The sequence below is a fragment of the Syngnathus typhle genome, linkage group LG12 (assembly GCF_033458585.1).
Source record: "Syngnathus typhle isolate RoL2023-S1 ecotype Sweden linkage group LG12, RoL_Styp_1.0, whole genome shotgun sequence".
In the NCBI taxonomy this organism is placed as follows: Eukaryota; Metazoa; Chordata; class Actinopteri; order Syngnathiformes; family Syngnathidae; genus Syngnathus; species Syngnathus typhle.
This window is the reverse complement of record NC_083749.1, coordinates 13,426,922-13,444,659: the sequence shown is the minus strand read 5'-3', so window position 1 is coordinate 13,444,659 and position 17,738 is coordinate 13,426,922. Positions and strand designations below refer to the sequence as shown.

The window sequence follows — 17,738 nt, the reverse complement described above, 5'->3', positions numbered from 1 at the left end:
CAGAGCACTTAGACATAAGCCATACAAACACAGAAAGTATAAACAGAACCTGTTGACTGTGAGGCAGACATGCTAACTACATGGCTACCATGTTGCCCGTAATACAATACACTATAGTTATGACATGGACTTCCGGAAGGGTCACACCCAACACTTGCCGCTGACCATCGACGGTGTTGTGGTGGAGAGAGTGAGCAGCGCCAAGTTTCTGGGGGTGCACATCAGTGAGGATCTCTCCTGGTCCACCAACACCGCATAACTGACAAAGAAAGCCCAGCGCCGCCTGTACTTCCTGCGGAAACTCGGGCGAGCGAGCGCCCGTCCGGCCGTCATGACTACATTTTACCGCGACACCATTGAGAGCGTCCTCTCCAGCTGTATTGCTGTTTGGGGTGGCGGCTGCACTGACTACAACTTGAAGGCCCTGCAGTGTATAGTGAACACAGCTGGTAAGATTATTGGTGCTTCGCTCCCCTCCTTGAAGGACATTTACACCTCCCATCTCACCCGCAAGGCGACCACGATTGTGAGTGATGTGAGTCACCCCGCTCACTCTTTGTTCGAGCTTCTGCCCTCTGGGAAGAGGTACAGAAGCCTGCGCTCCCGCACCACCAGACTGTCAAACAGCTTCATACTCCAGGCTGTCAGGATCCTGAACTCGCTTCCCCGTTCTGCGTAGCGTCCTGTACTTTTACTGTCTGTATGCACACTGGCTTTTATTCGTTGTGTTATCTATTTATTTATTATTTATTGTTACTCTTATTTTTTATTGTTTGTGCCTTCTTGTTTTTTAGATTGCGTTGTTTACTTGTATGTCTATCGTGTAATATGTCTTGTCACCGTGGGATAGGGAAAACGTAATTTCGATCTCTTTGTGTGTCTCGGCATGTGAAGATGTTGACAATAAAGTAGACTTTGACTTTGAAATCATGGAGCCACGGTGACCAGGTGTTTAGAACAGCGGTCATCAATATAGTGCCCATTTAGCCTAAAAAGACCATGTGCTCTAAAAAAAACTCATTATTGAAGGGACATTATAATTTTCTTTGAATGTTGTAAAGCCAGTCACTTAAGAATATGCACATCGCCTCACGACCTTAATGGGGTTAAGCAGTTTAGAAAATAGATGGACAAATGAAAAATCATTTGATGTGGAAAATGTGTTCTGACACAAATATTGTTGATGGATACCTGAAAGTGTCTCCAATGCGGTCACGGAAGTAAAGAAAACCTCTGTGGTCCTGCAGCAGGAGGTCTCCGGTGTTAAAATAGAGATCACCCGTTACAAACACATCCTTGATCAACTTCTTTTCAGACTGGACCTTATTTCCAGCGTAACCCAAGAACTGGTTCATAGCCGTCACAGGGGCAACCAGGATACCAACCTCACCTGCTCAAATACAGTACTCAAGAGTGATTCCAGACTAATAAAACGTCTTTCAACTTGAGAATATATGTTGTAATGGTGTACATACAGATCATGGAATTACCTATGTGCGCTCGTACACATCTTCCAGACACAGTTCTGAATGGTTCATATGTTTGTGTATCATATCTCAGGAGTTCAAAGGGTACTGTAAGCTGTAGAATCAGAAATGTTTCAGAACTAACATCCAACTACCGTAATTTTCAGACTATAAATTGCGTTTTTTTTCATAGTTTGGGTGGGGGGGCGACTTATAATAAGGAGCGACTTAAGTGGTTTTTTTTCAAAAATGTTCCCCCCCAAAAAAAGTGAAACCGCAATAAACGAAACGCGATGTAGCAAGGGATTACTGTAATTTGAATTTCAAGTGACGTCAGCAGCGCGACGCGGCGTGGTGCGGCGGTTGTTTCATAAAGGACAAAGATTGATCACAGGATGACGAAGATGACGAAGGACCCCACGTACTACCGGCATCATTAGGGGCTTTGTTTCTAAGTGACACGGCAGACGAAGAGTTTGAAGGATTTAAGGATTTGGAGTGCCACAGAAGGTTTGAAAAACTAGCATGGCTTTTACACACGCCCGGTCCTATTCTATGGAGCTCTCTTTCACCTCCGTGGATGGAAGTCTGGGGCCGGCACTCGGCCGGGTGGCTGTCCGGGGACGGTGGATAGGGCTCGGTCATGGCTTTTACGCACGCCCGGTCCTATTCTATGGAGCTCATTTCCACTTCCGTGGCTGGAAGTCCACGCCGCCACACACCTGGAAGTTTGTTTTGTTAAATAAAGAGCCGTTTACCAAACCCACGTCTTTCCTTGAACTTTGTTAACGCTACAATATAGTTATATAGTACATCTGTGGAATAACGACGAGGCTGACGTCAGGGCGCACGCGCGGCGTTGTTGACAAAGGACGAGGAATTAGATCGATGGATTTAATGATTTAGAGTGCACAGATGGTTTTATAATACTATTGCTTATATAATAGTTATTTGATATCTAATTTATATATCGTTATATGGGCCTGTGGAATATTCTGAAGTGCAAGCACCGTCAGCTGCGCGCACCCATTGTTGACACAGGACGATCGATGGATTTAATGATTTGGAGTGACACAGATGGTTTGATAACATTATTGCTTATATAATAGTTATTTGAGATCTAATTTATATGTCGTTATATGGGCCTGTGGAATATTTTGAAGTGCAAGCGCCGTCAGCGGCGCGCACGCATTGTTGACAAAGGACGATCGATGGATTTAATGAAATGGAGTGACACAGATGGTTTTATTAACGTGTTATTTATGTCATAGTTTTTTTTAATAACTCAGAATTTTACGTCAGGGCCGTTCTCAGCTCTTCGTTTGTGTTTATGTCACGTTGGCATACCTATCGTTTAGCCTGTTGTTGCTCGTTCATGACTGTTCTTGGTGTTGGATTTTGTCGAATAAATTGCCCCCCAAAAAGCGACTCATACTCCGGAGCGACTTATGTATGTTTTTTCTCACTTTTTTGGGCATTTTATGGCTGATGCGACTTGTACTCCGGAGCGACTTATAGTCCGAAAATTACGGTAAACACAATCTTCGATTTATCATGTTACTGATCAGAGTATGAATTCACTTAACATAGAAGAATTCCAAAATTATTTTCAATGGTTATTTCTAGTCAAACAGGACATTGTATTAATATTTTTTTTTAAATATATGGTAGAATTATGCTAGTTTTTTTTTTTTTTATTACCTTGTTAATTCTTGCGAGAGAACATTAGATACATTATACAATCACTGGTAATAGATACAATGATAATACCAATAATAATTCCTAACCTTGTTGAAGTAGCTTGCTCTCCCAATCGGTCCAATCTCATCAGTATAGTTGAGAAAGCCTATGCTGGCCTCAGTTAAACCATAACCTTCTCTGACCTTGAGTGTATGAAAGCGTTCAGCAAATTCCTTCCACACATCTGATCGAAGCCCGCTTCCTGCTGCAAGCCAAACACTGTGACTGTTCTCTTCTGGAACCTGCATTTATAGGAAGACATTTTCAACTAAACTAAGATATTCATCATATTATTTTCAACATTTAGGAGAATATGAATGTTTGTTTGATTTCATTATCATATGCCTCCTTATCTTTCACTGTAGAATCACTTTTTATCAAAAGAATTCTCAGGAATTTCCAATTTTTTAGAACTATGTTATGCTACGTATGTTATGTACGAAGTTATTGATATAAAATACCGTTTTTTTCCGTGTATAGTGCGCCCCCATGTATAATACGCACCCTAAAAATGGCATGCTGATGCTGGAAAAAAGCCTGTACCCATGTATAATACGCACCCAATTTTTATGAATTTTTCTTTATGAATTTTTTTTTTTTTTTTCTTTTTTAAGTCCCAATGATCGTCACACACGCAGGGAGGCAATGGGTCCCATTTTTATAGTCTTTGGTATGGTCTTAACTAGGCTGGATGTAATTTTTTTTGTTGGCGTTGATTTCTCCGACTGCTCATAAACGCACCACCGCGCTCCGTGCGCGCACGGGAAAGAGGCGTGCGGACGTGAAAAAGGCGGCTCTGTATGGGAGAGACGTTGAAGAGGAATAAAAACACCCTTGGAAACCAAAACTTGGTGATTTCAAGTTTCATTTCGAGGGACATTTGTCACGTCTCGTCCCCAGTTTTGCTATGTGTCTAGGTTGCCATAGTTTCTGTTCGCGTCGCCCCTCTCTTCCTGTGTCACCTCAATCGATGTAACGTGTTTTGTATTTAAGTCCTGTCTGCCCCTCGCTCACCGTCGGATCATTGCATGTGTTACTGTCATGATGTCTGTTTGCTTTCTGTTCCTGTCTTTGGTAATGTCACCCTGTCTTTTTGTTCCACGACTTTGTCGGTCAGTCCTGTTGTTGGTTTTGTTTTCTAAAAAAAAAATAAAAATAAAAAATAAAATTAAAAAAATTTTGTACCCATGTATAATGCGCACCCCAGATTTTAGGACAATAAATTCGTTAAATTTTGCGCACTATACACGGAAAAAAACGGTAGATCATTCTCAGGCTAAACCATGAATAATAAGATCTGAATTCAATCATTCAGTTAGTGATCTAGAATGATTTTTTTTCCTGACCTGACAAGAAGCACATAAAATATCACAAGAAAAGCAATTTTCTGTGAAATTCTACTACTGAAAATAAATGAGAAAAACTATCCCTATTGTAGAACAACATGACACAAATGAAATTTCATCTTACCACGGCATGGTTGACCAGATATCGACAGAGCTCGCCTATGTACTGCACCACTGTCACATTATATTTGACACAGTCCTTCCAAAACTGAGTTGCTGAGAACTTTTTCCTTAAGACACAAGTTGCACCTTTGATCAAATTGAAGACAAAGACATGTCGGACAAGTAGTATCAGTAATTATGAATACCAGGCTATTAAAACGACATTGCATACTCTGGTGTAAATATAGTAGTTAGTAGTTATTGCATTCCAGGTGCATGGTCGCTTGATGACTAGATTAGACACTAGAATTGTACTGCAATTGTAATGTATTCTTTTATGTATGGAGTCAAACCTCTACATACGAATTTAATTCGTTCCGGGAACTACTTCATATTATGTATCATGAAGGAATCATCACCTTTTTCCTTTTTTCACCAATACTACCATCTGCGTTAGCCTTCTTGGGACGCTAACTGACGTCATCCCGACGTGCCGCCGTCTAGTGGGCTAACCATAATGACGTATGTTGGGAATTACTTCGGATCTTGAGTCAAATATCTGATCAAATTCCATATCGTATGTTAAAAAATTCGTATGCTTAAGCAATCGTATGTAGAGGTTTGACTGTACTGTACTTGGTATTGTTATGACATTTATTGTTTTTTGCCCCCTTCTTGGACATATCACACGTGAAAAAGACCTTGGTCTCAGTGCCTTTTATTTACTAATTAAATAATGGTTGTGATTGATTGATCGATCCATCCATCCATCCATCCATCGATTCATTCATTCATTCGTTCATTCATTCACTGAGATACTTAATCACACACCGCACAGAGAAGCAAGCATTCTACATAGGGGTGTAAATCGCGGGTTTTGTCACGATACAATATCATATTGATACACAGACCAACGATACGATATTTGCCGATATCTTAAAGCCTGCTGTGATTCATTCACGATACATCGCGATATAGTGCTCTTCGATCGGTACTGCAAACTCTTTATTTAGGAAATTACAAGAGTATTGTAATATACAAAGTGCTTATTTTAACACTGAACTTTGATGTCGTGTTTTTTCTTTAAATATAAATATAGAGATTTGTGGTCCCTGAATATTTGATCACGGCATGGCAGGATTTACAAACTGCACGTGTCTTGTCCGTTGAGACATCTTTTCTTTGGAATCCAAAGTGCTTCCAAACGAATGACTTGAAGCCTAAAGGGGAGCCAATTTCCTCGTCTTTTTGGACACTAGCCATAGCACCAGCCCAGGAGCCGCGTACTAGTTGTCGACTCCCCTTTCACGTGCCTGCTCTGCTCACAACACAACACGCCGCTCACTGCTCCCGGAAAGAGGAAGCAAGCAACAATGAACTGGATTTCAAAATAAAGTCGCGTCTAATGTCCGAGGTCAAACACGGCGATATAAATCGATGTTTACGTTTAGCATCGATGCCAATAAATCGAAGAGCATTATATCGATTAATCGATGTGTATCGATGAATCGTTACACCCCTAATTCTACATATTTGCAGACATGCAAGGAAAGATGTCAAACTGTGATGCCCAGCTTTGCCTACTGTTCTAAGACGTTCTTACCAAGCTGTATGCATCCTCCAATGCCTAACAGGGAAGCAGACATGTGGTAAAGAGGAAGAGTGATATAGACGATGTCATCAGATGTAGCGCCGCACATCTGAAAGAATGCCATACTCATAATGGCTTTAAGGTGACCCACACGTGCTGCCTTTGGGAAACCTGACAGAGAAAGGGACATCATTTCTTCATGTCTACATTTTAACAGGTTCATTTCTAATGATTTAATTCATAATAGAGCAGAGGTTGGCATTCCGTCCCAGGGACGTATTGGTCTGTCCGTCTGTCACTGACAGACACCCATTTTACAGATGAAGAAAAAAAGGGACGGACTGTGAGGACAGATGCAAGTGTTTCTTCGTGTGTCAATGTAATCATCCCTATATAGGTCAAGTGCCGACAAACCTCGTCGTCTGTCACTGACAGGAGCTTATTTCACTGACAACTGTCGGAAACACGCTCCTTTGTCTTGCGTGTGTAACGCGCATGGCTAAAGCCCACGTATCACGCTAATGAATTCTACTGTTTTACGTTTCACTCATTTAGTTGTGGTCTGTACAAAGTGGAATAGTGTTCCTTTTGTCTGAATTCCTGGTTTTGCTACCATCACTCTTTTCTACTTGTTCTGATGTGCGACTTAGAGCAAGCCGTTTTGGTGTGGTCTCTTTAGATGCAAATGAGATACAGTCAAACCTCTGTTTTCGACCACAATCCGTTCCAGAAGGCGGTTCGAGAAGTGAATCGGTCGAATTCAGAATCTATTTTTCCCATAACAAATAATGGAAAAAAAATCAATCCGTGCCAAGACAAAAAAAAAAAAAAAAAGCCTTTAAGCATTTTTTTCATTTGCGCATTTTTGTCCGATCGCGCAACTGCAGCTCAACTGCAGCGCAACTGCAGCGCAACTGCAGCGCAACTGCAGCGCAACTGCAGCGCACCGCCGAACGCGCAACCGTAGCGCGCCGCCGACCGCGCAACTGCACCGTGCTGGTCGCATTATTGTGACAGAGCTGAAATTTAGAAAATATTTTCAAAGTCCTGATGTACTTTCCAAAATTTAAGTGGACCTCAGTGCGCAGGGAGCTTAATTTCGTCAGATCGTGGAACCGCAGCGCGCCGGGCGCTCACTGTCACATTGCTTTAAGAGCGTCTTTGTGTTTTAGGATGGCTTTACTGCTCCCACTTCCTTTCTTTGAAGGAAAGAGGTCAAAATACAAAAAGTCCTGCCTAGCTACAAAAACAGATATGCTCAAACCTCATTGAATAAAGTATATAAACAGAAAAGTATATTCACATATTAAATCAATAAAAGAAACATTTTAAGCATATAATTATACTTACACACCAAATCAATAAAGAAGACATAACTAGACATTTTTGATAGGTGGTAATGACAAAGGTTTTTATAACTTTATGATCTGATATATATTTGAGAACTTTGAAATAACAAATGTTTTTGATATATTGCCTGAATAGCTCAATGACCCTTAAGGAACTGTTTAAGGCATGCCTGATGTTTTTTTTTTTTCTAAATCATAGACACGGCCAGAGTCGTCTTGACCGTTCAGTACTTGATTATATCTTGTGTTTTGACTACCGTAATTTTCGGACTATAAGTCGCGTTTTTTTTCATAGTTTGGGTGGGGGGGGGCGACTTATAACAAGGAGCGACTTATATGTGTTTTTTTTTTTCAAAAATTAAAAAAAAAAAAAAAAAAAAAAAAAGGTGAAACGCCGATAAACGAACCGCAATGTAGCAAGGGATTACTGTAATTTGAATTTCAAGTGACGTCAGCAGCGCGACACGGCGTGGCGCGTCGGTTGTTTACATAAAGGACAAAGATTGATCACGGGATGACGAAGATGACGAAGGACCCCACGTACTACCGGCATCATTAGCGGCTTTGTTTCTAAGTGACACGGCGGACGAAGAGTTTGAAGGATTTAAGGACTTGGGGTGACACAGACAATTAAGGCTTTTACGCACGCCCGGTCCTATTCTATGGTTTTTATAACTTTATGATCTGATATATATTTTTGAGGACTTTGAAATAACAAATGTTATTTGATATATTGCCTGAATAGCTTAATGACCCTTAAGGAACTGTTTAAGGCATGCCTGATGGTTTTTTTTTTCTCTAAATCATGGACACGGCCAGAGTCGTCTTGACCGTTCAGTACTTGATTATATCTTGTGTTTTGACTACCGTAATTTTCGGACTATAAGTCGCGTTTTTTTCATAGTTTGGGTGGGGGGGGCAACTTATAATAAGGAGCGACTAATGTGGGTTTTTTTCAAAAAAAAAAAAGGGGGGGAACCGGCGATAAACGAACCGCAATGTAGCAAGGGATTACTGTAATTTGAATTTCAAGTGATGTCAGCAGCGCGACGCGGCGTGGCGCGTCGGTTGTTTACATAAAGGACAAAGATTGATCACGGGATGACGAAGGACGCCTCGTACTACCGGCATCATTAGCGGCTTTGTTTCTAAGTGACACGGCGGACGAAGAGTTTGAAGGATTTAAGGATTTGGGGTGACACAGACTATTAGGGCTTTTACGCACGCCCGGTCCTATTCTATGGAGCTCAAGTTCACCTCCGTGGATGGAAGCCTGGGGCCGGCGCTCTGCCGGGTGGCTGTCCGGCGATGGTGGATGGGGCTCGGTCATGGCTTTTACGCACGCTCGATCCTATTCTATGGAGCTCTCGTCCACTTCCGTGGCTGGCAGTCCATGCCTCCACACGCCTGGAAGTTTGTTTTGTTAAACAAAGAGCCGTTTACCAAACCCACGTCTTTCCTTAAACTTTGTTAACGCTACAATATAGTAGATCTGTGGAATAACGACGAGGCTGACGTCAGGGCGCACGCGGGGCGTTGTTGGCAAAGGACGAGGAATTTGATCGATGGATTTAATGATTTAGAGTGCACAGATGGTTTGATAACATTATTGCTTCTATAATAGTTATTTGATATATAATTTATATATCGTTATATGGGCCTGTGGAATATTTTGAAGTGCAAGCGCCGTCAGCGGTGCGCACGCATTGTTGACAAAGGACGATTGATGGATTTAATGAATTGGAGTGACACAGATGGTTTTATTAACGTGTTATTTATGTAACAATTTTTTGAATAACTCTGAATTTTACGTCAGGGCTGTCCTCAGTTCTTAGTTTGTGTTTATGTCACGGTAGCATACCTATCGTTTAGCCTGTTGTTGCTCATTCATGACTGTTCTTGGTGTTCTTGGTCGAATAAATTGCCCCCCAAAATGCGACTTATACTCCGGAGCGACTTATAGTCCGAAAATTACGGTAAACGTCATATGTCGCCTAAATGCGAGACGCCAGCCTTTCGATTACTACTGAACGCTCTGCACAGAGGGAAATATTTTGCCTAACAAAGAAAAGATACGGTTGGAAGCATGATTAAACTAAGAATTTAATGATGTAAGCAAAGACATGGAGTATCAAAAGAAAAAACTTTGCATAGTCAGGGAACATGAATAAATTGATGATGTCACATAATTCCGTACAAAATGACAAAATTGAAAGAATGATGAATGGATGAGGTGCGACAGTGTAAGAATGGAGCAGAATGTTTACAGGAAGGTCACTTGGAGATAAAACCAGCAGGTGCCAGAGGGAGACAGCCAAGGACTCGGCCAAAGATGATCACCAAGGCCGAAAGACGGGATGGAAGACAACAGCCCCCCCACACACACACCGAATCGCCCATAACCAGCACCCACTCCCATGGAATCAAACTCTACTGCGAACTTGCCCCACCCCAAAGACTCAGCACCCATCAAACTCGGCCCACACCGGCATGTGCAACTGAATATAAGCTTTCTGCTCTTGAAAGGCCCAGCGCTGTATTGTATTTTCCTGAAAACAGAGCTTTCTTAACAAGAATTGTGATTGAACTCAACCAACCTGTGTAAGTCTAATTTCTGCTTCAGTGTCTGAGCATTTTCCTAAATCTGAAGAAATTAAAAGAGCACGCAGTGAGTAAATTGGATAAACAGGTGATTGGCAATGGCTTTTGCCGTGAGGCCCAGATAGCGCTCCCTAAATTATGGACAAAATCCAACACTGGCTAAAAGTTTTGCAAATGAGTAGGCAAATGAAAATAAGGCGGCTGTTGTCGCAATACTGCTGCCAGCCGGTCCCCCATATAAAAACAATTTTTTCAACGGATCTACGCGATTCACGAAAATGATACTCCCGGCGGAAAGAAAACACGGAAATCTGCGGATCCGCGGAAGATTCTCATCCCTGATTAAAAGTAAACATATTTTGGTGATATAATACTTATGCAATACCTGTGGTTCCAGAAGTAAATATGAAGAGGAAGTTGGACATGATGTTAACGTTGGGTGGGCCACTTTTGTTTCCTGTTGACATATTTTCCACTTTATTGAGTAAACTGATTAAACCCTCAGAAATTGGTGAGTGATGCATCACACACACAGATATGTTGTCTTTCTTTAGGTCAGACAAAACGGGCTCCACCAAATGATCCAAACCTGCAGACAAAATGAGCCATCATCCAACAAAATAAGTAAAAAGTCCTCTTAATCATTTGTTTGATTCTGTGAAACATAATGTAGAGCACAAGGTGAAAGGGAGTGTGCCCACATACCTCTGCCCACAACAAGCGTCTTGGCTCCACAACTCTCAATGCAGCGAAGCAACGATTTAGCTTTAATGTTGGTGTTAAGAAACGCTACTTCACATCCCAGTTTACTCAGTCCCAGCCATACGCAAACAAAATCCGGGTGGTTGTACATTAACAGAGCAACAATGCTTCCTTGTTTCAAAGAACTCTCCCTGAACGCGTTCGCAAACTGATTACTTCTTCTGTCCACATCTTGATAAGTCAGCCTTTGATTTTTAAAGAGAATGAAGGGCTTGTTCGGGTTCCTACTCGTCTGAAGGAGAAAGCAGTCCAAATATGTGATGATTCCTTGCTTCATGCGAGCGTTCAACGACTTTTTGTACATCCGGAGTTTCAAATAATACCTCAAATCGACCCAGTAAAAGGGGTGATACAGTTTCTGATAGAAAAGAAGAGCTAGCGAAGCCGCTAAAACACTACTGAACAGAAGAGTGAACATCGTCGCGTTAAAATCCGACTTGCTGCAAAATGCTTGACAAGCAGTGGCAAATACCGTTAGCCCCTGAGTGAACTATTCGTTAAAAACAACGGCTCTTTTCAGTGAACGTGAGTGAACGAATCACTTCCTAAAGTGATTCGTTCTTTTTTCAGTTCATATGACTTCAACAAGTAGGTGTCAGTAATGCGCGTTGAAACTGGTGCCACCTAACAGTTGTGCTAGATTTGGTTCTGCCGTGAGATTTTGTTCCCCCTGCCGCGGGAGCGCGCACGCCTTATTTGGAAAGCGAAAAACCGATGTCGTACGGCGTCAGCACTATGTTGTTTTCAATTAGAACATGAAGAACTCACGTTTGCGTCAGTCAACTTTAATTTTTAGAAAGGATTATTCTCATTGGATGTCTTTAAATTCATCCACGCTGAAATTTCTTCTCAATTATTCATTCAAATCAATTCACTCAAATCATTCTTGTTATGAAAGATTTGATCATAAAATGTGTGTGGATTTTTCTTAAATGAACACGTTTGACATTGCTATAGTGTCAGCTTTTAATTATATGTCGCTGTCATTTTAAAGCAAATTAATAAATGCAACAATATTAATTTGCTTTGAAAATACCTGAGTAATAAAATGGATGGATGAATGATGATCACAATTAAGTAGAAAGTCTCCTTTGTAATATACCGTTTTTCTCCATGTATAATGCGCCCCCACGTATAATACGCACCCTAAAAATGGCATGTTGATGCTGGAAAAAAGCCTGTACCCATGTATAATACGCACCCAAATTTTGACTCGTACTTAAGTCCGTAAACGTAACATTTTTTCAGAAAAAAGATCATCTTTGGGAACAACCGGATGTTATTCTGCCGGTCAGTATCAAAGTCAAAGTCAGCTTTATTGTCAATCTCTTCACATGTCAAGACACACAAAGAAACCGAAATTACGTTTTCTCTATCCCACGGTGACGAGACATATTACACGATAGACATACAAGTAAACGACACAATATAAAAACAAGAAGGCACAAACAATAAATAATAAGAATGCTGAATAAATAATAAATAAACAGATAACACAATAAATAGGAGCAAAACGGAGCCAGTGTGCATGCAGCAGACAGTAAGCGTAGCGCAAAAGTACAGGACGCTACGCAGAAAGGGGAAGCGAGTTCAGGATCCTAACAGCCTGGAGTATGAAGCTGTTGTTGAGTCTGGTGGTGCGGGAGCGCAGGCTCCTATACCTCTTCCCAGAGGGCAGAAGCTCAAACAAAGAGTGAGCGGGGTGACTCACATCACTCACAATCGTGGTCGCCTTGCGGGTGAGATGGGAGATGTAAATGTCTTTCAAGGAGGGGAGTGAAGCACCAATAATCTTACCAGCCATGTTCACTATGCGCTGCAGGGCCTTCAAGTTGTAGTCAGTGCAGCCGCCACCCCAAACAGCAATACAGCTGGAGAGGACGCTCTCAATGGGGCCACGGTAAAATGTAGTCATGACGGCCGGAGGAGCGCTCGCTCGCCTGACTTTCCGCAGGAAGTACAGGCGGCGCTGGGCCTTCTTCGCCAGTGATGCGGTGTTGGTGGACCAGGAGAGATGTGCACCCCCAGGAACCTGGCGCTGCTCACTCTCTCCACCACAGCACCCTCGATGCTCAGCGGCAGGTGTTGGGTGTGACCCTTCCGGAAGTCAACAACAACCTCCTTGGTCTTGTCGACGTTCAGCAGGAGGTTGTTGTCCCTGCACCACGTGGTCAGAAGGTCAACCTCCAGCCTGTACTGAGTCTCGTCTCCCTTGGTGATGAGACCCACCAGAGTCGTGTCGTCAGCAAACTTCACTATGCGGTTGTCGCTGTGGGTTGCAATGCAGTCATACGTCAGGAGGGTGAAGAGTAGCAGCCTGAGCACGCAGCCTTGGGGGGGCCCCTGTGCTCAGCGTGATGCTGGCGGAGATCTTGTCGCCAACACGTACCACCTGTGGCCTCTGACAGAGGAAGTCCAGTAGCCAGTTGCAGAGGTAGGTACTGAGGCCCAGCTTGTTGCATGCGCTAGCAAACTCAATAGCGAAGAAATATTTCGGATTTGTGTAGGGTACATTGTGACAGCAAACGAGCAGGTGATTGAGCAAGCGTCTGATACGAGAGCATTGTGTTCGTATAGAGCGTGTTTGAAGTGAACAGCAGAGAAGAAAGCGCATCTGTAATGGCGGCCTCCGTATGATATCCGGATTAAAAAAAATAATAGTAATTTAAAAGAAAAATAAAATTGGACCCATGTATAATGCGCACTAGGGGTGTAAATCGCGGGTTTTGTCACGATACGATATCATATCGATACAAAGAACTACGATACGATACTTGCCGATATCTTAAAGCCTGCTGCGATTCATTCACGATATATCACGATATAGTGCTCTAAGATCGATTTTTTTTTTAAGTAAAAAATATAGAACAATATCCTGATGTATAACAATTCATATGCAAAATCAACCATATCGTATGTTAAAAAATTTGTATCCTTAAGCAATCGTATGTAGAGGTTTGACTTTACTGTACTTGGTATTGTTATGCAATTTATTGTTTTTTGCCCCCTTCTTGGCCATATCACACGTGAAAAAGACCTTGGTCTCAGTGCCTTTTATTTACTAATTAAATAATGGTTGTGATTGATTGATCGATCCATCCATCGATCGATTCATTCATTCATTCATTCGTTCATTCATTCACTGAGATACTTAATCACACACCGCACAGAGAAGCAAGCATTCTACATAGGGGTGTAAATCGCGGGTTTTGTCACGATACAATATCATATCGATACACAGACCAACGATACGATATTTGCCGATATCTTAAAGCCTGCTGTGATTCATTCACGATACATCGCGATATGGTGCTCTTCGATCTTTTTTTTTTTTTTTAAATAAAAAATATAGAACAATATCCTGATTTATAACAATTCATACGCAAAATGTACATGGTACTGCAAACTCTTTATTTCGGAAATTACAAGAGTATTGTACTACGTATACAAAGTACTTATTTTAACACTGAACTTTGATGTCGTGTTTTTTCTTTAAATGTGCGGCGAGATTTGTGGTCCCTGAATATTTGATCACCGCATGGCAGGATTTACAAACTGCACGTGTCTTGTCCGTTGAGCCATCTTTTCTTTGGAATCCAAAGTGCTTCCAAACGAATGACTTGAAGCCTAAAGGGGAGCCAATTTCCTCGTCTTTTTGGACACTAGCCATAGCACCAGCCCAGGAGCCGCGTACTAGTTGTCGACTCCCCTTTGACGTGCGTGCTCTGCTCACAACACAACACGCGCGCACTGCTCCCGGAAAGAGGAAGCAAGCAACAATGAACTAGATTTCAAAATAAAGTTGCGTCTAATGTCCGAGGTCAAACACGGCGATATAAATCGATGTTTACCTTTACCATCGATGCCAATAAATCGTCGAGCATTATATCGATTAATCGATGTGTATCGATGAATCGTTACACCCCTAATGCGCACCCCAGATTTTAGGACAATAAATTACTTAAATTTTGCGCATTATACATGGAAAAAAAAACTGTATACTCCTTGTAGCATGTAACGGTACCCAAAAAGAGGAGTTTCTTTGCATCGAGGTTTATGCAAAGAGCTCACGTAATTATATTGTTGCTTTTTGGTGAAGTGAATGAGTATTCCGTCTGTAGGACTGGTCTTTGAATGCACCCCGCTTCAATGGCAGAACGCGGATGAATTTAAAGACATCAAATGAGAATAATCCTTTCTAAAAATTAAAATTGACTGACGCAAACGTGAGTTCTTCATGTTTTTATTGAAAACAACATAGTGCTGACACCGTACGACACCGTACGACATCGGTTTTTCGCTTTCCAAATAAGGCGTGCGCGCTCCCGCGGCAGGGGGAACAAAATCTCACGGGGGAACCAAATCTGGCACAACACCGTAAAACAAAACAAAAAAGAAAATGATGTAACTTCCCGTTCACGAACGAGTCGTGAATTGCATTTCCCGTTCACCAACAAACAATCAGTGAGTGATTTGCATTTCCGGTTCATCGCGAGAACGGATCAGTGAGGGAACGAATCATGACTTTCCCGACTTCCTGTTCGCAAACGAGTCAATGGGTGAACTGTCTTCCCGTGCATCAACGGATCAGTCCGTGAACGTGTTGCGTCACCTGCCATGAACTATGTAAACCAGAATGTAGATTTACGATTTGCCAAGGAAAGAAAGAACCACTCACTGTAACACCACTTCTTTTATGCTTGTTTTCTCCAAGCTAACGGCTAACTTTATTCCAGGAAGGGATTTGCCGTTATGCAACAACAGGGAGATTATGCTTCTGTCAGGTTTAATTCGCTGACTGAATAACTGTTAAGAGAAAAGTATCAGCAGACAAACCACAAGTGAGACAGAATATTAATTTGATGCTCGCGAGGAGTGCAGTACAGATAGCTTACAACAATCTCACTACACTAAATATCTGTTTGCACTCCTGCTCTTTTTATTTGGATTTGCCCTACCCACAGTGTGAAACAAAAGCCCCTAAGGGGAAGGGGGGAAGCGTGTGGGCTTTGTCTCGTAAGCAAGAAAACCGCAAGGTGTTATACTTATATGGCAATATAGGAAGAAGCATTCAGCTTTTAGCAACCACTTAGTGGTCGGGCTGATCTCGAACGGTGACGAAACAGCCTATAGGGAGTAGGTCCAGAAGCTCACAACCTGGTGCTCGGCAAATAACTTGGCTCTGAACACCACAAAGACAAAGGAAATCACCGTGGACTTCAGGAGGAAGAAAAGGGATCTCCCTCCCCTCTATATCAACAACAAGAGTGTGGAGAGGGCCCATGACATCAGATTCCTGGGAGTCCAGATCTCCGATGAACTCTCCTGGACACGCAACACCTCAGCTGTCATCAAGAACACTTCCTGCAGTATGAACCGGAAGCTTATGCTGGCCTTCTACCGCTCCTCCATTGAGAGCCTGCTGATGTACTGCCTGACTACCTGGTCCGGGAGCTGCACTGCTGCAGAAAGAGGGAAGCTACAGAGGACAGTCAAAGCAGCGCAGAAGATCGTTGGCTGCCCTCTCCCCTCCCTCATGGACATATACAACACCCGGTATGTCAGCAGAGCTCGCAATATTATCAAGGACAACACACATTCCGCCTCCCAGCTGTTTGAGCTGCTTCCTTCTGGGAGGCGCTACAGATGCATCACCACAAGGACTACCAGACCAAAAACCAGTTTCTTCCCGAGAGCCATCACATAATTGAACTCTGAGAAGAAACAACACCAGCTATAAGACGTTACCAATGCACCTTTATACTAACGCTGTCACTGCTGCTGTCAACACGATGTGCAATAACTATTTATTATTTACTTCCTGTACTTTACCTCATTCATGTTTATATAAATAGCCATATTGTATATACTGTAAATACAATTATTTCACTTTTATTCATTACGGTCCCTTTATACTTCTTAATTTTTGTAATGTTTATTTTTTTGAGATTTCTTTTTTCTACATTCTCACTGCACTGGAAAGGGACAAGCTCTCCAATTTCGTTGTACAATTGCATTGTAAAATGACAATAAAGGGCATTCTATTCTAAAACCAACACAATTCATGAACTCAAATTACATATCCAGTAATCCCTCGTTTATCGCGGATAATTAGCTCCAAAAACCACCCGCGCTAAGTGAAATCCGCGTGGTACAGTCACCCTCTCATCTGTACATTTTTTTTATCTGTACATTTTTTATGTGTCAATAAATGTATATGAAACCATTGAAGTGCATATTTTATTATTAGGACATTAAATTGTTTCAAACACGTAAATAATGAATTAATAGTATTTATTTTTGTTTTTTATTTATTTGTATAAATATTGAAAATATAAATATTATACGTGTGTGTGTGTGTGTAACATGTTAACAACTCGGCAGGCTAACGAGTTAGCGGAAAGATGCTCTTTTCTTTGGAATCCAAAGTGCTTCCAAACGAATGACTTGAAGTCTAAAGGGGAGCAAATTTCCTCGTCTTTTTGGACACTAGCCATAGCACCAGCCCAGGAGCCGCGTACTAGTTGTCGACTCCCCTTTCACGTGCAGCAACGCTGCGCACTGCTCCCTGCTCCCGGAAAAAGGAAGCAAGCAACAATGAACTGGATTTCAAAACAAAGTCGCGTCTAATGTCCGAGGTCAAACGCGGCGATATAAATCGATGAGGTGGGCGAAGCTGGAGTCGGAGCTGGATCGGCGATCTGCTTCGACGAACAAGCGGTTCTTCTGTATCCTCAAATTCTCCACAGACTGTCGTGGACCGGAAAGCGACACAAGATCT

The 17,738-nt window shown here is 42.1% G+C and overlaps 1 protein-coding gene across 9 annotated transcripts in view; it reads right to left on the bottom strand.

Moving 5' to 3' along the window:
- The window catches only part of LOC133163397 (long-chain fatty acid transport protein 3), a 50,131-nt gene extending 38,580 nt beyond the window's left edge, over positions 1-11,551 (bottom strand). For 2 of the 9 annotated variants that reach the window (XR_009716379.1, XM_061293247.1), the window contains exons 1-7: positions 10,901-11,551; positions 10,581-10,784; positions 6,258-6,416; positions 4,677-4,801; positions 3,254-3,448; positions 1,491-1,581; positions 1,192-1,390 (exon numbers count right to left, since the gene is read on the bottom strand). Coding sequence is in view for 7 of the 9 variants with exons in the window: in XM_061293247.1 (XP_061149231.1) it covers positions 1,192-1,390; positions 1,491-1,581; positions 3,254-3,448; positions 4,677-4,801; positions 6,258-6,416; positions 10,581-10,784; positions 10,901-11,375 (1,448 nt within the window). In the remaining 2 variants the exon portion in view is untranslated. Of the gene's footprint in view, positions 1-1,191; positions 1,391-1,490; positions 1,582-3,253; positions 3,449-4,676; positions 4,802-6,257; positions 6,417-10,580; positions 10,785-10,900 lie in introns of those variants that run through there. The other 7 variants (XM_061293250.1, XM_061293245.1, XM_061293246.1 and 4 more) reach the window with 7 other exon arrangements.
- Positions 11,552-17,738: the final 6,187 nt, after the last annotated feature.